This window comes from Penicillium subrubescens (genome assembly GCF_028828155.1).
Source record: "Penicillium subrubescens strain IBT 31985 chromosome Unknown utg000004l_segment0_segment0, whole genome shotgun sequence".
Lineage (NCBI taxonomy): Eukaryota > Fungi > Ascomycota > Eurotiomycetes > Eurotiales > Aspergillaceae > Penicillium > Penicillium subrubescens.
Genome location: NW_026643154.1, coordinates 2,217,043 through 2,236,371, shown reverse-complemented (window position 1 = coordinate 2,236,371; position 19,329 = coordinate 2,217,043). Strand labels below are relative to the sequence as shown.

The 19,329-nt window shown below is 50.0% G+C and overlaps 7 protein-coding genes across 7 annotated transcripts; 3 read left to right on the top strand and 4 right to left on the bottom strand.

Moving 5' to 3' along the window:
- Positions 1-4,267: 4,267 nt before the first annotated feature.
- On the bottom strand, positions 4,268-5,021 carry N7473_005910 (Hpt domain-containing protein; the record flags this gene model as incomplete). The annotated part of the gene is made up of 3 exons (XM_057151850.1): positions 4,268-4,661; positions 4,770-4,933; positions 5,001-5,021. 3 exons carry the CDS (start codon positions 5,019-5,021, stop codon positions 4,268-4,270), a joined length of 579 nt encoding a protein of 192 aa, XP_057009655.1.
- Positions 5,022-5,308: 287 nt separating this feature from the next.
- On the top strand, positions 5,309-5,629 carry N7473_005909 (uncharacterized protein; the record flags this gene model as incomplete). The annotated part of the gene is made up of 1 exon (XM_057151849.1): positions 5,309-5,629. The coding sequence occupies one exon, from the start codon at positions 5,309-5,311 to the stop codon at positions 5,627-5,629; it is 321 nt and encodes a 106-aa protein (XP_057009654.1).
- A 4,870-nt stretch (positions 5,630-10,499) lies between these two features.
- On the top strand, positions 10,500-11,653 carry N7473_005908 (protein tyrosine phosphatase-like domain-containing protein). Its single transcript, XM_057151848.1, has 3 exons — positions 10,500-11,058; positions 11,155-11,294; positions 11,358-11,653. The coding sequence occupies exons 1-3, from the start codon at positions 10,589-10,591 to the stop codon at positions 11,429-11,431; spliced, it is 684 nt and encodes a 227-aa protein (XP_057009653.1). The 5' UTR covers positions 10,500-10,588; the 3' UTR covers positions 11,432-11,653.
- A 191-nt stretch (positions 11,654-11,844) lies between these two features.
- Positions 11,845-13,339, bottom strand: N7473_005907 (adaptin-binding domain-containing protein; the record flags this gene model as incomplete). Its single annotated transcript, XM_057151847.1, has 3 exons — positions 11,845-11,924; positions 11,991-12,320; positions 12,421-13,339. The coding sequence occupies 3 exons, from the start codon at positions 13,337-13,339 to the stop codon at positions 11,845-11,847; spliced, it is 1,329 nt and encodes a 442-aa protein (XP_057009652.1).
- A 656-nt stretch (positions 13,340-13,995) lies between these two features.
- N7473_005906 (putative small nuclear ribonucleoprotein SmD3) lies at positions 13,996-14,702 on the bottom strand (the record flags this gene model as incomplete). The annotated part of the gene is made up of 4 exons (XM_057151846.1): positions 13,996-14,098; positions 14,202-14,331; positions 14,463-14,523; positions 14,646-14,702. The coding sequence occupies 4 exons, from the start codon at positions 14,700-14,702 to the stop codon at positions 13,996-13,998; spliced, it is 351 nt and encodes a 116-aa protein (XP_057009651.1).
- Positions 14,703-15,089: 387 nt separating this feature from the next.
- N7473_005905 (phosphatidylglycerophosphatase) lies at positions 15,090-15,842 on the top strand (the record flags this gene model as incomplete). Its single annotated transcript, XM_057151845.1, has 1 exon — positions 15,090-15,842. The coding sequence occupies one exon, from the start codon at positions 15,090-15,092 to the stop codon at positions 15,840-15,842; it is 753 nt and encodes a 250-aa protein (XP_057009650.1).
- A 1,117-nt stretch (positions 15,843-16,959) lies between these two features.
- On the bottom strand, positions 16,960-18,924 carry N7473_005904 (homeobox domain-containing protein; the record flags this gene model as incomplete). The annotated part of the gene is made up of 4 exons (XM_057151844.1): positions 16,960-18,260; positions 18,342-18,541; positions 18,606-18,806; positions 18,875-18,924. 4 exons carry the CDS (start codon positions 18,922-18,924, stop codon positions 16,960-16,962), a joined length of 1,752 nt encoding a protein of 583 aa, XP_057009649.1.
- Between the last annotated feature and the right edge of the window lie 405 nt (positions 18,925-19,329).

Sequence of the window (19,329 nt, the reverse complement as noted above, 5' to 3'; positions counted from 1 at the left end):
GGGCAAGTGTTGTGAGAATCGTTTGTGTAGGTGATGTTGTGCTGGGTAAACAAGAGTGGATTGTATCAAGCTGAGCGAGGAACAAGGATCACGAAGACTTGAAAGTTCACACAAATGATGAAGTGCAACTGCAAAGTAGAGATAAAAGGAAAGTAATGCTTGGTTTGGGAAATCTGTATCCAAGCCCGAAAGGAAAGGACTGAAGCTTTATATCAATCCCTAGTCGCGGTCCACGGACACTTCTTCTCGGATTCTTGCAGCGTCTCTAATCATGCAGAACCGTTGAGTGCCAAGCATCCGCCTCCATGCAATCAGTATTTATCTGACTGCGGGTCGAGACAGGTATAACGAACGAACGACCTCGGACGAACGATCCAGCAAAGCAGATAATGGAAAATCGGCGCGGTGGCTAAGCGCCGTCTCGAGCACCGCCGTGAGCAGAGTCGAAATAAAACAGTAATAATTCAAAAACAACGATGCAGGTATATCGGGATACTCTGTTCGCAAGGTGCATCGGAGGGCAGTGAGACACACGGGGAGACAGATGGGGAAGGGCGTATACCTTCCTGAGTGGAGCCAACGAGAATGAGCGGAAAATATGAATAGGAAAACGTTGATCGATAAACGGAAAGAAATCGAAAAAGGAATTATGAGAAAATGGTTAATTGGCGGAGCTTTTATCTATCTTTCGTTCTGTTTATGGCGTTCTGATGATTTGAATTACCCCAAGGCCTATTCGCGTCTGCAAGATTCGCCGGTCTTTTGGCCTCAATGCAGCCGGGTAGTACAATGTGCCTGTTCTTCATCTCACACCCGTTTAAATCCAACCCCGGACTACATCGAACCATGAGTGGGACCGGGGAGAATCGAGGGTGATATTACCCTAATAAGCTTATGTATGATTCAGGTATACTCCGATAATCATGAGCACCTTATCAGTGGTATCATTAACCACAAAGCTCAGGATAAACCGAGGGACTGAACATGGCTGGAGAATGCGCAAGTCAGTTCATCGGGTTGTTTCGGCCTCGAGAATGCGGTACACTCCTTTCATTCTTGACCCCGTTGGAAGCATGACAAAACTCGCGATTGAAGGCGACAAACCGGGCATTGGCATCGCGAGACATGTAAGGTGGGCTCGAGGACTGAGCGTTGTGGACAGCTGACAGCGGAAGGGCCTCGAGGGAGAGTTCCCCGAGTTCGAGTCTTCTATCCGAGACAGAGGGCAGATGGTTTATGTAGAGATACATGCAAAAGATGGAGAGCTCGAAAAGCGCTGTTTGTTTAGATCTAGACCTTCAGGGGACGGAAACTGTTAGTGGAGATTGTCTATACCGCGAGACTTTAAAAATATGTTCGTATCCCTGGAAATTAGCTTAGCATACTGTTCTTCACAGACACTTTCGAAGCTATCATTTTTTTCGATGTGAAGCTCATTCCCTGGATGCGCGCTACCAGCTTAGGCTTGCATAGAAGATAGTAAACTCGACAGAAAGGTATCTCAAACATGAGTCTACCATGTAGCCAATCGAACAAAACTTCCTCATCTACCAAACAAATCCAAATCCGGCCCAAATCATATTCTGGGGCCATACCCACACAGGGCTAGGAGGCAAGACTCGTTGGTCATGCTGTACGACACATCAAGCCGCCCCCCAGGCCGGAGCTCAATATTCCAATCCCATGGCAAAGAAAACGCCCAACTTGCGTACATCTGCACCGGAAGAGCATCTGCTGCAAGAGCGATGCTTCCCGCGCTGATTGCGGGGAGAATGTAAATAAGCGGAAGGATAGAAAAAGACTAGTAATAAGTAATCCCGGATATCCAAAATCAAGCAAGGGGATATTGGATTAACTCGACTTCTCCTCTTTCCGTTTGCACACGAATCACCTTCGACCGTAAGGCGAGGGAGGATGCTGCAGATGGGCAGACGACAGACTTAAGAGTTCAACACGCTCGATACTCCCACTCTCAAATTCTAATACACAAGCTGCCATGTGCTCACGATATACCATACCACCCGGCGCACATTGCGAAGCGATAAGACGGGATGGCATAAAAAAGAGGCCAAGCAGCTCGGCTGTACTAGACGTGGATTGGATTGAAGCTGGAACATTCCGAGATGAACTGGACAGGAGGGAAGCACAACGGGTCGTGGAAAGGGTAACGCAGACGGCCGGCATATCCCCTCGTCTCCCTGGTGCCCGGGAACTCCCTCTTTTTCACACCTGTCGGAGCTTTTTGTTGGTCTGCTGGTAAGTTCTTCTTCGGGGCCCGGTTGGTTGCCTTCCCAAGGCCCGATGTTACCTAGGAAGCGCACGAGGCGAGGGTAGACAAGGAACGTCATTTACTCAACCCCGTGGTTTCTAATTCTGCAGGCTGCCGTGAGCTGTGTAGCTTAGAGCTGGTGGTCTACAAAGATAATTTTGGCAATTGATCTTGCCGGCTTTCCTCGAAGCTAGGAGAGTTTAACTGGGAGATGGAACTGAGGCCTACAAGAGATATTCAGGGGGTATTTCCGGCTGGTAGGTGATAGTTGTGTATGACAGAACTCCTAGAGATGTCCCCCTGAGTTTAATTCAAGTGGATACTTTCGTCGCACGGTCTTGATCTTCCATTAAGTCGAGGATGCAGGTTCCCGTTGCCGGCTTTCAAACACCCCAAGCGGTCCTGCCGCCGCGGATGCAGAGACGGAAAAACATGCAGGAATCCTCGTTGGCAATTTAGGGTCTGATCATGAAAGGACTCGGATTTTTCAATTTAATACTACAAGGACTCGGTTGGTGGGGTTGCCGTTTGTTGAGCCGGGGTTCGAGTATCACTACGTGCAGCAGTGGACCGGAATCTGGGGAGATGAACACGTTGCAAATTGAATGCAGCACTATCTGCTGGTTTCCCTTCCGATATCGTGCCTATGCCTACGTAAAGAAAGCAGTCAGGAGTTGGGAACGAGTCAATCGGTCAATCGGTCAATCTAGAGGCCTCTCAGGAAGCAAAATGGAAATGGCAGAGTGGAGGCCTCTGATATCCCGATGAACTTGCTAGGTATTCATCTCCATCACCTTCAATATAATTTGTCGAGGACGCAGTCGAGCTGAAGAACAAGGAAGGAAATGAGTGGGGGAAAAATCTACTAAATGATATAGTGTTTGATCATTCTTATTCATATTATCTGTAGCGTCAGAAATCACAGCACGGTAGGAATCACAGCATAGACCATGGGTATCGCCTATAGAGCACTTCCAAGGTTGCAGTCTACAGGTGAATTAGCATAAAAAAGGGTATCTCTTACCTCTTCATCTTGACAGTATGAAAATCAACGACTAGAACAAACGCGTATGTGAACTATACAACCCATTAATAATCAACAAACCCATCAGTCACCCTCCATTCCCCTTCAACTATCACACCAACCCACTACATACGCCACCAGGGCAGTCAACACAAGCTTATCCACAGAGGTCTAGTCCCACGCAAGTGGCTGAAGGAAGCTTTTTGGAGGCGCCAATAGCCGAACGCAGGTGCATGCGGGTAGTGGATCAGGGGGGCGTTGGGGGGAGGTGCATCTGTAACAGACTAGTGGACTAGTATAGTCATAGCCATAGTCATAGTCATAACTAGTCATACTTCGGAGAATAATAGGATACTGTAGAATATAGTGTGTCCTTGAGGCGAGCTACGATCAAAATTAGCATATTTGGATACGGGTACTCCATTGTGAAGATTTACGGGGTTAGGTAGAAGTGTACTCGGATTTGGTATCTTAATATTCGATATTCGATACTCGATACTGGATATTCTTCTTTCGAGTCCCTCGTCTGGAGGGGCATGCCACTGTCGCGAGAGTCCCGCCTACACCTAGAGAGCAGAATGGATTGAGGAGGAGGGGGGTCTGGGACACAAGATCTAATCTGGCACAGATTGGTACCAGACCACATGTTCTCGCTGCTCGCATGCCATTCCCTCAATCATATCGCTCATCCATTCGTCCGCATCGATGCGAAACCCCGATTGAGGCAATTGTAGTGGTAGGAGGGGGAAAGGGAATTTTGTATGTACGTCAAAAGAGCCAGAAGCCAACGGGAGAAAGGGAAATGGTAGGAAGAGGAGAAGAGGAAGGGTGGGGTATGAAGAAATCGGCAAAAGGCCATTTGCAATGCTCCATCCGTCGCTAATAAAAAGGGAAGGGGAATTTCCAAGAAAGAAAATGAACGAAGCTCATAAAACGAAAAAACACAAAATAGCAAGCCACCCCCTGTAACCCACTTATTTCTTCGAGGCGTCGGTCTTGGGCTTTTCCTCGGTATCGTCGGTCTTCTCTGTGGGTTTGGCCTCCTTGCTATCGGAGGCGGCGGGCTTCTTTTCTTCCTTGGACTCGGGCTCGGCCTTGGGTTCGGGCTCATCCTTGACTTCCTCGCCGTAGAAGCGGCGTAGGAACTTCTCGACCTTGTTGTATTCGACCTCGACTTCCTTCAGGGTCTTTTCAGTATTCTTCAGGGCGACCTCATCGGAGAGCTTGCCGGAGCCATTCTCATCAAGACCATTGCCAAAGTGCTGAATCTTTTCACAGCCATCCCGGACATGAATGAGGCCAAGGGTGGCAGAAGAGCCCTTGAGGAAATGCCCGAGCTGGGAAAGCTCGTTGAGATCCTTTTTCTCACTGTGGCATTTTGTTAGATGGTGGATCTTGTGATCGAGAGGTATAGTTGTGTTGGTATGTGGCAGGACGAGCAAACACCAAGTGAGGCGATGCGAAGCAGCTACTTACAGAGCAGTCTTGATGTTGGTAAATGTGGATTTGGCCTGATCGAAGAAGCCGTAGACAATGCCCCTGCTGAAGTCACAGTCGTCGTCATCGTCCATCTCAAGGATCTGCTCAAATGTACTCTCATCGATGAGATCCTTGACATCGGAGAGCTTGGGCGGGGCCGCCTTCGCAGATTGATAGAGGTGAGTGAGAAGCTCCATGCAGGAACAGGATGCTGTTGGGAACACTTACCTCCTTACCGGCAGGTGCCATGTTTAGTGAATGTGTGGGGGAAAGAGATAAGCCTCAAAGGAAAGTAGGATCAGTCTAGTTCACTGGGCAGATCGTCAACGGATCGATCGAACTCCGGTTGCCCGATTTGGTAATCCAAGATCGAAAACGAACGGATCTGCAGTATATCTCAGTCAGCCAAGGATCGTTATAGAATGGTATTTGTGTGTGCGTGTGAATGTGAATATGAATATGCATGTGAGGAGAGTCAAGAGCCAGATCGAGTCATGCTCAGAACACTTGATGAACAGCGATGCTGACACGAAATGATGGGCAGCAGCTCATATTTCCTGACGAAGAGCCAGCCCATCCATGTCCCAGTAGAGGAAGCTGCCTTACAAAGCCAAGGGGTCTATCCCGGTAGCCGTGATAGCACAGGAAGGTGGGAGCTGGTGAGCGAGGACAGAGTGATGTTGACGACAGTGAGCAAATCACGAGTTCCCGTGGTCTTCAGCGTGACCTCTCAAGAGCGTCAAGAGTGTCAAGACTTGATGGCCGCCACACTATCACACGTCCAGTACGAGGCAGATCCTGTTCCGAGGTGGCTGAGGGGCCGGTGGGCTGGTGGGCTGAAGAAAATGGGTATTTGAAGCAAGCCACACGGGAGACAGATGAAGCTGTATGGGGGAAGGCAAAAGGCAAAAAGAACGGGGTGCAAGGACAGAACAGTTTCAAAGATGGGCAGCTTACTGTGCGATACCGCAAGCCGATGAGGGACGGGACAGGACGAGACAGGGTAGAGGGGAGAAGAAAAGAGTAGGATCAGAAAAGGACTAAGAGAGGGAAGATCGGGAAGGAGGGGGCCAGAGCCAGTGTGCCAGTTGTGCCGGTGCCAGTGCCAGTACCAGCGTCAGGTCCAAGTTGGGGGTCAGATGTGGAGAGTTGAGAACAGAACCGCTCGCAGCCTTGAGCTCAGACTAGTCTTGACAGGAAGGGACCAGATGGATAAGATGGATCCCCAAAGGAGGAAGGAGGACCAAAGAAGATGACCCAATTCAGGCGTATACTGGCCGTCATGGCGGGGCTTGAAAAAAACACCAGGTGCAGCTCCGCGGGTTGAATTATCCCCTCCACCAGCCAAGACAAGGGCAAATAGACAGGAAACTAGCAAGGGGGAAAAGACCCAAAAAACAACCAATCAAAGTTGCAGGCCGATCAATCGGGTATCGCGTGTAGTTCCAGAGGGGAGGGGCAGTTTTGATGTCCGCGCTCAAATGGGTAGAGAAGAAAAAAGGAGGGGCAGAATCATGACGCTATGCCGTAGATGACGAAGCAGAGAGGGTGGGTAAGCTCAAAAGGGGAAGGGAATATCTGAAAGGATTCCTACCTTTATGGAATATTTGCGGGATAGTGATTATGTTTTTTATCGTTGATATGCAATGAGGTTGAAGCCCAAGACACGGGGGGAAGGGTTGTTAAGGGGAATTCGGGGTTGGTTGGATTGGAGAGAGAAATCAAAGTTACGGAACGACGAAGTTAGCGAGGGGAGGGGAAGAAAAGGGCGGAGTGGGTAAAATTGGTAAAATTAGGGGGAAATAACAGTGTTGGGATGATTCATGTGGTAAGATTGGTATTGATAGGTAATTATCACCTATTCACAACAGAGAGAGAGGGGTATCCACAATACACACGGTACTATACAATACCTCTAATACCTAATCTGGTACTATCCATACCATCTCCATACCAACCCTTACCATTCTATCCACCTGCCATTAACTATGAACAGCTGGTGACTGGTAACGGCTCGTCTCCGACGAACCACCCTTTTGACAGCCGCACGGCGGACAGAGCTTGCCGCACCCGCTCGAGGCCGTTCGTGATGGTAATAATTTTATTAAATATATGCAAACATCTTATAAAAAGGTCATCTCCTATTTTCAAAGTTATCCTCCATTATACTATCCTCCCTGTCCTTACTACAGAATATACTGGCCTTGGAGCTAAATATGCATCACACGAAACGCTCTTTGCAACCAGGAATTTCTGTTCTAGAGCCTCTTGACCGGCCATCGACTAGTGCATAACTTGACCTAGGCTGATATCATCGGCTCCAGGGATTTGGATCTTTAAAATCTCCATCACCACCATTCGGACTCCGGCTCGATTCCGCTAACAACATCCGACCAGTGGAAACACACCACGACCCCCCAACGTGCCGGGCCTGCGCTCCACCGGGGACCAAGCAAAGGCCATGAGATCATCGGCAGTCCCCCCGGCTGTTCAAGTTCAACCACGATGAAAGTCGTTACATCTCCTACAGTACTCACGAGGGGAGGTATATTGAACGATAGCGAAGCCATCAGTCATCAGCCATCATTACAGAAACCTCTTACATAACAAAGCCTGGTCAAGCTATAAGACCATCCAGGAACAACCCAGACCGCGACAGATCCAATCTACAAGATCGACTCCGTATCTGGGCCATGGTAGCATTTAGCAGTCGCGCAACGACGTCATTGAGACGCCGATCCCGGGACCCATTCTTCTAAATGTCTCGTGGGAGGCTTTCTGATCCCCGAGCCGCACATGAGAAACTCCCAGCCTCCCTTTACACTGGCTATGTCTTGTGGGTTAGCAGTTTCTTTTTCTGGTCCTTTAGCTTTTGGACCATATTTCCAGGAAAGGACCGGCCCCGACAGCGTGGTAATCTCCACCGGGGGAGCCCAGACAAACAGGAAAGGAATCCGTCAGGTGTTGGACTGCACGGCCAACACAGCCAGCGACTAGCAAGAAAGATAGCGAGATCACAAATAGAGAGGCCCCTATTTGATTTGTGCAACCTTCTCAATCAAACATCAGGATTGAGGGATTGAGAGACCTGTAAGTCAATAGCCAAACTGACCGAAAGAAAATCGCAAAGTAATCCGAGAATAATCCAACTCGCGCAAACGCAAAGGCCATGATCTAGCATTAGCATGAGAAGCGGGATATGTTGGACTGGCACTGTACACGGCACCCGCGTCCAACTAAGCACAACGAACCGAAAAAGAATGCCCAAACCAATAACCACACCCTCAAGAAAAACCCCATGGTCTGGGCCCGGAAGGACCTCGAACGGCGAACCATAAACCTTGCATCAGAATGCAAGAAGCCTAATCCAAGCCCTCGAGGCGCTCCCTTTCTCATTGCGGTCTTTCCCACCTCCGAACCTCTGTCGATGTCATGCTGCATGGATTGGATTCGATTTCTGACGTATGATCTCAGCTGAGACTCTGACAGTCTTTATCGCAGTGTTTCTGTTGCGGAGCGGAGGTGAGGGAGAGGGGGTTGGGGTTCCCGGACTAAAACAACCATTGAGACATGATTATGCTGTCACCGATGACGAAGTAGGAATTCCCCCGATAACGAAAAGAAGAAAATAAGAGAAAAGAAAAATCCGAAATTATGGGGCTGGCTTTGCAGTCGCGACTGTCATTGTTGTGTAAGGTCGAGCGACTCCGTCCCGGGTTGGCGATATCTTCAATAAAAGTCTAGAAACGAATTGAGCAGTTGTCTTCCATCGATTAGATCTTCCCAATGTAGCAATTGGGACAAGCCCGCGCGTGCTCGCCGTGCCATTTGTTTATATAGTAGGAGCCCCAAATGTCTCTCGTGGAGAGTTGCCTGCTTTTTCTGGCGTGAAGTGGTTCGCCCCATGGTGTAACTGCCAATCAGCATTGGGGATGTCTGCCATGACATCACGGCGGGGCTGGTGGCCCACTCGTGCAGCCTCTGATGTCATTTTTTGTATTACCCGATACAGCCAGGTTACAGGCACGATACAGATCGTTTGTATCGAGTGGTATAGATTGGTGGTATTGTCCGTATTGTGTTTGTAACATGTATCGCCATTCAACGGCCATAGCAAAGACAAAAAAAAGAATGGATGATTGAATCTGATTAAACATGAAGCTGGCTCCTGTCTCCATAGAAAGGATTGAGACTATACATGGTCCGTGCAAACACTCCCTCATCCTTCTCGCAGCACTGCAACATCCTGTCATTTATTGTACTATTCACGACACTCCCTGTACTTCCATACCAAGGCCTACTCGAGCCTGGCCAGCTGCCGGCTTGATACTGCAGGCTAACCCCGTCCCGGAAAATGCAGGGCAACATCATCGGTTGCGCCCATGATGTCAGGGTGCATATATACCAGCTTACAACGCACGATGGGGCTTGCAAAAATATTTGCTAGCTGTACAACGTCAGATTGGCCTGCTACGAAAATGTGTACTTTCAATTCTGGACCTCAGATACCAAACTTAGCCTCATGGGTGTTTTTTTGGATAAGCAGGATTTTTGATATACAACTTACAATCTCGAAATGGCAAGCAAGAGCAGGAACAGAGGGAACTTGACTTGAGAACCCAGGCATAGTCAACTCCTTCCCCCATCAACCCCGAACAGGGCATGAACCAGACCGCCGTCGGCAAAATTACACTCCTCATCACCTAGAACAATCCCAGCCTTGACTGGATTTGCTGGATCTCCTATGCTGAGTTTCCAACCTCCGCATTCCATCCAGTAAGACACAGTCCAGCCAGCGGCACAATGCTTGGTGCCAGGCTGAAGCCATAACAGTCATTTGGATCATGGCGTGGTAAGTAGCCAGTCTAGTAAACGTGATGGCTTGACTTGACTAGACTTGGCTCCTAAAGTAAAAAGTCAAAAAGTCCCATTCTCACCCCGCCTCTCTGCCCCAGACCCACTCGATGTTTGCTTCGAATAGAGTAAAAGAGGAGAATACGAGGTTGGCTGGCGCTAGGGAGAGAGAGGATAGTACAGTACAGCACTAGCACTAGCACTAGCTAGGTACTGTAGTACTGTGTAGGCGGGCCTTTGGGTTGGGGGCGAGATCGTGCAGATGGACTGGTAATAATCCATGTCTATGGCGACACGATAGGTCGGAGGCTTTTGTAGGCTGGATGTTGTTGTCGACTGAAGTTGCTTCTGTTGGCTGGGGAAGTGTCCCGTTTGGCTAGTCTCGGGCCTAACCGAGCGCCCTGAGATTCCCCGGGCTGAAGGAGCAAATCAGGGATTAGCGTTGTTTGGTGGTATTGTACTTTTGTGTGGAGGCTGGAGGGGACTTGGATAGAGTGTAGCCATCACCAAGTCTATAGTATGGATTGAATTAAGTTCTATAAGAATAAGAAAGTGTTGAAGAAAGACCCTGCTGCGAGGAACCAGATAAGTGGAGTTGGCAGTTAGAGGTATCTCTGACAGCTACGGTAGATCTCACGAACATAAACTACTAATATCATCTTCGATATCATAGAAAATACAGTGTTTAACTTTCTCAGAGTTAGTCAACATACATTTAAATACTTTAAAGCACTCGGATCTCGAACTTGATCCACGGAGTAATAATCAACATGGCCAAACTCTCCCCACATGGCAATCTTCTAGAATGCTTATGTAACATCAACCTCGGTCCCTTTTCTCAAACTCAACGAAGCTCAACATTTCCGCCTCACTAACCACCTCATCACCTCTTTCTCCTTTCTCACACCATCAATCCCTCAAATAACCCCAATTCCACCCTCCAGCCAAAACCCGCATACACAATGCCATCCAAAAAAGCCACCTCAGGCCCCTCCGGCCTCACAAGAGGCTACCTATTCACCTACAACACCGCCAACCTCCTCGCCTGGGGCACATGCCTCCTCTACACAGCCAGCCTAATCCCAACCGCGCTGAGCACAAACACCCTGCCTCAAGTCTTCACCACAACCTTCAATCCGCTCCTCCTCGCGACACAGTCCCTCGCCCTGCTCGAGGTCCTGCACAGCCTTGTGGGCCTCGTGCGGGCGCCCTTCATCACGACCGCTATGCAGGTCGCGTCGCGACTGCTGGTTGTGTGGGGTATTTTGACTCCATTCGGTGGGGAGATTGTTGGTGGGAAGAATGCGCAGATCGGTGATTATGCTTATTTGGGGTGTGTGGCGGCTTGGGGGGTTACGGAGGTGATTCGGTATGGGTTTTTTGCGATTACGCTTTCTGGGGGGAGTGTGCCTGGTTGGTGGACTTGGTTGCGGTAAGTCAATCGGATCTTGATTGCGCGTTATCCTACGGGGATATAGCTCATTTATTGGGCGGAGCTTTTGCTAATTATTTTATCTTCTTGTGGCAGGTATAACACTTTCTACGTGCTGTACCCTATCGGTATTACCAGCGAGTGCACGTTGATTTTCAAAGCTCTCGGCCCGGCGGGAGAGTTGAACCCTCTGTTCCAGTACTTCTTGATTGCCGTGCTGGTCATCTACGTTCCTGGTATGTTGAGTGTCCGATGATGAGACTTGATTCAGAACTTCGAGTGGTAGCTAATGATTGTAGGCTCTTACATCTTGTACACCCACATGATCGCACAGCGTCGCAAGGTGCTCCGTGGTAAGAAGCGCGCTGATTAGATGCGTTCCCAATATGCGACGTGAGGGACTCGAGAGTATCCGAAAGATTCGGTATGGAGACCGATGAACTGCATGGATTGACGGGCAGGTGTCTTTTACGGCATAAAATATATGTATTTGTATAGAACTAGGTTCTGGGTTTATGGACCCAGGTTATGTGAGGAGAAAAAAACTAATGAATATACGACGGGGAGTATAGTCAAGCCTTTGGGCATGAGAGGAAAATGTTTATCTCTACATGATTTCTATCTTCCAAAACAATAGCACAGTATAACTGAAGTATGCTATGCACATGCTTGGCGAAGCTTGTACTTTCGACTTGTTATGCATAAACGGAGATCCGTTGATTCTCTCACTAGACGAGGACAAGCACGGATCTATTCCAATTCTATCAGGTCACGCAAAAATGCAGTCTATAATTCTCGCATAATATCCGACACGGCCTTTGCAGCAAACTTCCTGCGCTCGCCTTCAGGCAATTCCGATCCCATATCTGACATATAATCAGCATCGATAACCTCACATCACACACTCTCACGATAATCCCAATCAAACATACCTCGAATAGCCTGCATGCGCATCATCAGTGTCTCAATGGACTCAACCTTGAGCTCTTCATCCCCATCGTCAAGGTCAAGGTCTGCATCACTCTGATCACCATCACCCCCACCACGCTCAATAGCCATCCGTAGACCCATCATTTCACGCTCCAACTCTTGGACTTCGTGTCCAAAGCCGCTCGTATGCGCTGACCTTCCAAATCCGAGAAGTTCTTCTTCGAGATCATCACCGAAATCGAGATCTGCATGGTCGAGATCGTCTGCGGCTCCGGATGTACTCCAGTCATGGGTCTCGAGTACTTCTTTGATGCGTGGCATACCTTCATATTCTACAGAACACGAATTAGTCCCTCACACCTCGCCTCACTGCAAACACCATGACAAGAATGAAATTCCCGAAAGTAATCAGAAGGAGAAAGACAATCTTACCTCCAAACTTATTCCTCGTCTTCTCACCACCCTGCTCAACAGGATCCCACTCCACAACCTCCCACCCAAAAAGACCCAAATCAAAAAGCTGATCCTCCCACCAACCCACCGAGAACGGTGTATCTGCCGCACCATCCCCCAAATCCACATCATCCACCCCCAGCTCCAATCTCGTCTCCCCATCCGGCGCAGAACTCTTCGGAGCAGCAGAACTGCGACTCCCTACTAACACAAATACACCCGGTACATCACCATACCCACCGCGCTCCTCATCGATACAGGCCTTAACAGCGCCAACATCGCGCATCAAGTCCAGTACGGCGCGGACTTCTGGGCGACTCGCGGGGTCGTCTATGTCTGTGTCTGCGTCCGCGGTAGAGGTAGAAGGTGTGGTCTGCTTGGATTCAGGACTGCGCACGCAGACGACTAATGCACCGACGGCATCGCGCACGATCTCAGCTTCTTCACTGAGGAATTCTGTGCGCCACTGGGCTGGGGTGGGTGTATCTGAGCTTGCTGCTCCTGTTCCTGCTGCTGCGGGAGTTTCGGATTCGGTTGAGAGGGGTATTTCATCAACCCAGAGCGGGATCTCCGCGGAGTAGTATTTCGTGTTTAGACGGAGGGGACTGTGGGTTGTGTAACCGGCGAAGGAGGTGGTAGTAGTAGTGGCGGTGGTGGTGGGTGGAGGGGTAGATGTGTTATCATCGGAGGATTGAGATGGTGTTTCTAGGGTGGAATCATGTTGTGGAGGATCGACGACAGGTACACCAGTGAGAGAGTGTAGGAGAGGAGGAATTATCGAGACTGATTGGGATGTCGGGGTTAGAATGAGTAGGCGTCGTGGATTGGCGATGTGCTTGGTTTGCGGTTGTGATTTAGAGGGGTCCGCGGGGGAGTTGGCGGAAGCTGTGGGGGTCATGGTGAGATTTCCTGGTGGTGTTGGGCTATCTGGATGGGTATATCAAGATCGCGGACTCTTTCTCTATTCTCGCAGTCTAGGGCAGGAGAAGTTATAGGAGGAATGGGTGGTTGTAGATGTAAGGTTGGGGTGTGTCGGAGAAGAGGTTTGGTCCCCGCGTTGCTAGAAAAAGTTGCGGAGATGCGAACTTAGTGGCCGATACGCTATCGCTACTAGATCTACACAACCCGTTAACTAAAGTAAGACACATTTATATCATCCAGCTCGACTCATTTGAATCCATTGGCATTATGATCTATTTTTCAGTCCATTCAATGGAAGACTCAAGGCAACATATGCGGGGCTTCGAATCTAGTCACATACTCGGCCCACCAACAGGCCAAGCCAGTCTCCGCGAACAAATCCAGATCCAGCTTCATATCGGGTATTCATTCATGGCCGAGATAAAAATGGAGGGCCAGAAGGGTGATGATATCCCTCCAGCCCCAGCCCCAGCAAGACGGACAGGAAGCCTGAGAGAAAAATTTCCACCTTTCAAGAAACCCTGGAAGTAAAAAGGAGAAGAAGAAAAAACACAAATGACGAACGCCAACCACAGGGTAGAATATCTCCAGGCCTTAAACTGCGCTCTCGTCTGTTCTCACATATCATCACGTTCAACCCCTCCGCTGGCCGCGCGCACGCTGCACGGTAGCCTTACCACGGGCAAGACCGACACCACGGCCGCGCTGGCCTCGTGTGCGGAACATGGGGGCGTTCCTGTAGGTAAGAGTGAACAAATTAGAGATAATATTCAAGGAGAGGGGCGATATGGCTGATGAAAAGCCATCGCGATTGGTAATGGATACGAGTCTCAACATACCTCAGCATGTCCGGCACGATGAAGAACCGCACGTGGCTACCCCGAATATAAACCTGGTCGAGGTGAGAGACACGGCCATCGCGAGCTGTGACGGTGATATCCTTGAGTTGAACGTTCATGTTGTCCTCGGCTGTGCAGAGAAGGAGAATGTCAGCGAATGATTCCACCACACAGCTAATTCAGCCCAGTCTGAATGCCATTGTACAGCCTCCACTCCTGGGCTGAAATAGAAAAGAGAGATTTATCACTGCGGACACACACCTTCCAACAACTTCCCCCGGTAGACAACACCCGATGTGATCTCGAGGGTCACGACGTGGCCCTGCAAAGACAAACGTTAGCGGTCTGCGCGCGCATCGAAACAAGCTCGTCTCTGGCGAGACTAATCCTTCCAATCGAATATCCGTAGGAACTCCAAGCAGACATCGGGGAGTCACAACGCACCTGCGCTTCGTTGAGGAGCTTGATCGGGATACCGATCGTGCTAGTGAGCTTGCCCATCTTGACGGCGGAGTGTGCGACACGGAAGGGGGAATCGGGTTCGAATGAGCGATGTCAGATATATGTCAATGATAATCACACGGGGCTACTTGGACGCGTAGCAACAGGTGAGGGAATCGAGTAGGGTTGGCGTTGGGGGTGGTGGGGAGGCAGGCAATATTGATGGAGGGAGGAGATAATCGCGGAGGTCGAGACGGCGAGTTTTGCGGCTAAGCTCACAACGCTCCTTTCCGCTTTGGGCCAAGAACTTCAAAAGTCTCCAACCTCCAACTTTCTTGTCTCTACAAATACTCACTTACCACCACATACATCACACATCGCAAATGGACATACAATAAACAGAGTGGACACTCCATCTTACATACATAACATATCCACCTCCTCGCAATGGCCGGCTCACCAAACTCCAACCTCCGAGGCTTCAACCACGCCGTCCAAACCCTCCTCAAACAACCCTCCCAATTCCTCCCACACCTCACAATCCCAACATTCACCCACCTCCCCGAAGACCTAGGACCACACCTAGTCAAGAACTGCCAAACTCAATCCGACAACCTCAACTCCAAACCTACCACCCCACAGCGCATCCCCAAAATCCGCGCCCTAGTCCTAGACAAAGACAACACCCTCTGCCCCCCAAAAACAACCACCTTCCCCCCGCAAATCCTAACAAAACTCTCCCACCTCCGAACATCCCCAACATCCCCCTTCAACCTCACCACAAATCCTTACGCAATCCTCATCGTCTCAAATCGGGCGGGGAGCCACCCAACCTACGACACCGAAGTACACTCCCTAGAAACCCAACTCTCGCACCTCCGCATCCCAGTCTTCCGCCTTCCAGAAGGAACAGAAAAGAAACCATTCTGCGGGGACGAAGTAGTAAAGTGGTTCAAGGAGCGCGGGGTGGTTGAGTCACCAAATGAGATCGCCGTTGTGGGGGATCGATTGGGGACGGATGTGATTATGGCGGGGATGATGGGGTCTTGGAGTGTTTGGTGTAAGGAGGGGGTTTTTGAGGTTGGGGAGGAGGGGAAGAAGGGGAGGAATGTTTTGGAGAAGATGGAGGTTTGGATTGAGAGGTTTTTGAGGGAGAGGAAGGGGTGTGTTGCGCCGGTGCCGAAGGGGTGGGAGGAGTGAGGATGTTAGTTTGGAAGATGGAAGGATCACGGATGAGGGATGTTGGTGATTGTATATTAGTGATTTATTTGCATCATAGCAGAGTAATCTCTGCTTGTACGATATGAGGTCATTTCTGTTATATACCACAGCATATCGGGGAAAGCATATGCGCATCTACAGACTATTGGAAAGGGCTTTGCATAAAAATGAATTGATTCTCAGGCTAGCGTCGATCTTCCACACTCGTTTAAAGCCGAACCGACATCATCAGTTTCGAGTGGCTGTTATACGCAGGGACTATTTCAACCCTGCACAGAGCCACATAGAACCGATGCGGGAGCAGTCAACACCCACAAGAGTGCAGTGCAAGACAAGACCAAGACCGCATATCAAGTTCGACTCGAGTCTCGGGGAAAGACCACTGTACCCATCAGGGTAATCATCAGGCACTGACAGAGTATATATCTGCCTGAACCAATCACCCTGGATCAAAACCCAAAAAAATTCAGAACAATGAGAAAGAGAACAGAAAAAAATGAAATTGAAGGGTGGGGGGCAAGGAGTCGCCGTCCAAATGTCGGTCTGTTTGGCATAACCACGTAAAAAACAGAGAATCCCTGACCTGCAAATCGAAAAAGAAAAAAGTGAAAAGTGAAAAGGCAGGCCAGGGCAAGAAAAAGAAAAAAGGCGTGATCCAAAAAAAGGAAGATCAACCAACCATAATCAGAATTTCGACCGGAACATCCGGGAAATCCATCAGACATGAGAAGAAGCCTAAATGGCAAGAGGAAAAACAGCAGAAAAAAACGCTTCAGGACCGGCCCCGGAATAGAAAGGGTATTGATACAAACACAGAACAGAAGAAGGGATATATGTCACGCAATCAACAAAAAAAAGAACAACCAGTCCAATCGGATTTACTTTCCCGGCCTTCGCCAGCGAGACGCGAAATTGTCCAGCACGAGTCGGTGTACGTGTGTAGAAAAGACGAAAGACTCGTCCGCTGGACAAAGAGGAACCCTCCGAGATGGAACCAAGAACCCATCAATACAAGCGCTGCAAGCACTCCAAAGGCCGTGAAACATCAGGAACAGTGTCAAGGAAATGGAACATCAAGAACAGGGTATTGCACCCTTCACGACCCTGTAGGCAAGCCATGAGAGTTGATTTCATCAAGGTTGACCATGCCGTGGGAGTAATCGCCTAGTGATGGGGAGGCGTGGCCAGACATGCCATGCATCGGCAGCTCAAAGCTGGGGGCATCGTGGGAGACCGTGTAGTTCACGTTATGCTTGGCATACATGTCGTTCATCGAAAGCCCATCCTCGACAAAGCCCGATTGCTGATCGTGCGCAAATCCATACATATCCGATGAAGCGTGAGACATGTTGGATAGAGGTGGGGAGTGATTAGCAATCATGGGGTCAGCAGGGCTAACGCCAGAGTAGGGCGACGCGGCGTGTGATCCAACTGTTGATGAGTCGGATGGTCCTGCGGCGAATTGAGTAACGTTGAACTGGGGGGCCATGCTGGCAACGGGGGTGGAATCGCCATGGGCAGCACTGCTGAACATGGATGGACTAGCAAAGTCCGATGGCGACCCGGCCGTGGTTGCAGACATGGAATTCGTCCGGAAGTCAAGACCGTAGCTTTCCGTATCGATACGCAGATCCGTAGGCAGAGCATGGTGAGCTGACTGTGGAACCGGGGCGTAAATGCCGGTGTCTTGGTGGTTGAACGGAGCGGGGGTCTGGGGCATGTGGAACGAGTGCATGGGAGCTTGCAGCGCCGCGATATCAACTGCTACCGGTACAGAGCGACTTCGTTGACGCTTGTGGCCGCGAGCAGCTGGCATGTTGAATCCCAAGTGGTTGTGGTCCTGGTACAGGTTCAAGTAGGCCGCAGGTGCAAATTGGTTGGGCTGAGAGGCAGGCCGTTGGATGAAAGGAGGCGACATGGCAGCAGGTGCGGCGGGAACAGCAAAGGTATTGTTGTTGTTATAGGCCAGGCGATTCTGGAAGGACTCCAGAGACACCAGCTTGGCCAGCTGGACACTCAAGACCTTGGGATGGCCTCCTAAGTGGTGAACCATGATCTGGCTTGCTTGCTGCTCCTCGGTGAAATCGCCGCACTGGTAGAAGCCTCCCGAGTTGGAGGAATCCATGTAAAACAGTGGAGGACGGTTAAGTTCCACCACCAAGCCACCAGGCCGAGAAGGGGCGCCATTTGGGCCGGGATTCTGGTCTCCAGTTTCCAAAGTGATGTTCTTGATGTAGGAGAAGGGGTACTCGATTTTGTAACCAGCGGAATCGTTGTTGATATAGTAGGTCATGCACGCCTTGTCGGGCGAGTAGAAAATGACAAGGTCCATGGCATTCTGGCCAATGCGCCGCCAGCTACCGACTGTCAAAGAGCGGCAGGTGAAATGCGAGATGACTATCATTGAATGTTAGTAGGCGGTATTCGAAACAAATGGAAGGGTAGGGACGACCTGCGGTCATCTCTTGTATTACATACCGACTTTGCCAGATGGGTTGGCCTCGTTCGCATACATGCCAGGGGTTCCATAACCTGCAGCGCGTCCAAAGGGGTCCCGGGTTCCAGGGTTGCTAGGGTCGAACTGCATCGCGAGATAGTGGCGCATTGATTCGGGAATAGAGTCGCAACCCTCGCCCGTTTCAATGCTCTTCTTAGCAAGCATCTTGATTTTTGCGCGACTATCAAAAATCAGTATAATGATCCTATTTGGCACATCCCTTTCATCCACCGAGTACGACCTACCGATTCTGGAACCAGATTTGTACAGATCGCTCCGTCATGTTAATGTCTGCAGCGATGCGCTCCCGGGTAGCAGCAGTCGGCGTAGGGTTCTTGTTGAATTCGACCTCGAGGGTGACGAGTTGATCTTGGCTAGCCCGTTGGCGCTTGTTGTTCTTTTGTTGCTGAGTCAAGGTGCTCTTACGCGGCGGCCGACGGGTAGCGCTACTCGAAGGGGCCGTTGTGGCACTCGAAGTCGCAGGGGACGGGGTGGAAGCTGGGGGGAAGAGGACGCGCTGGTCGCGGGGGCCACGCCCGAGGGCGATTCTGATAAGAAAGACATGTTTGCGGGTTCGAAGATGCGATTGGGTGGGTTTCGAGATATTCCAAGCAGCGGTCGTGTGTTTGTGTGCAAAAGTGGAAATGCTTTTTTGGTGGTTTTGCGTATTCGATTCTTCAAGAGAGTCGATGCGTGACGATCCGGCCGACAAGTGGAGATGCGGGTGTAGAAAATGACAGGATAGTCTTTCAAATCCTATTCTCTCGAAGCAGCGTCAAGCGCGAGAGGATATATCGGGTAGAAAAATGAATGGAATCGTTTTGGCGAAAGGAGATCGGATCGAATCGCGTTCGATGATATCCACGTCAGAAACGGGGGGTGGTTGGGTGGTAAGGGCGCGTCGCAGAGGCGCCCTGGGGGGAGACTGGGAAAGGAAGGTATATGTAAAATAAAATGGCTGGCCTATGC

Coding starts and splice junctions, on each gene's coding strand:
- N7473_005908 (XM_057151848.1), top strand. CDS start 10,589: ATGCCATCCAAAAAAGCCACCTCAGGCCCCTCCGGCCTCACAAGAGGC. Junction 11,059..11,154: donor GGTTGGTGGACTTGGTTGCG/GTAAGTCAATCG, acceptor TTCTTGTGGCAG/GTATAACACTTTCTACGTGC. Junction 11,295..11,357: donor GCTGGTCATCTACGTTCCTG/GTATGTTGAGTG, acceptor TAATGATTGTAG/GCTCTTACATCTTGTACACC.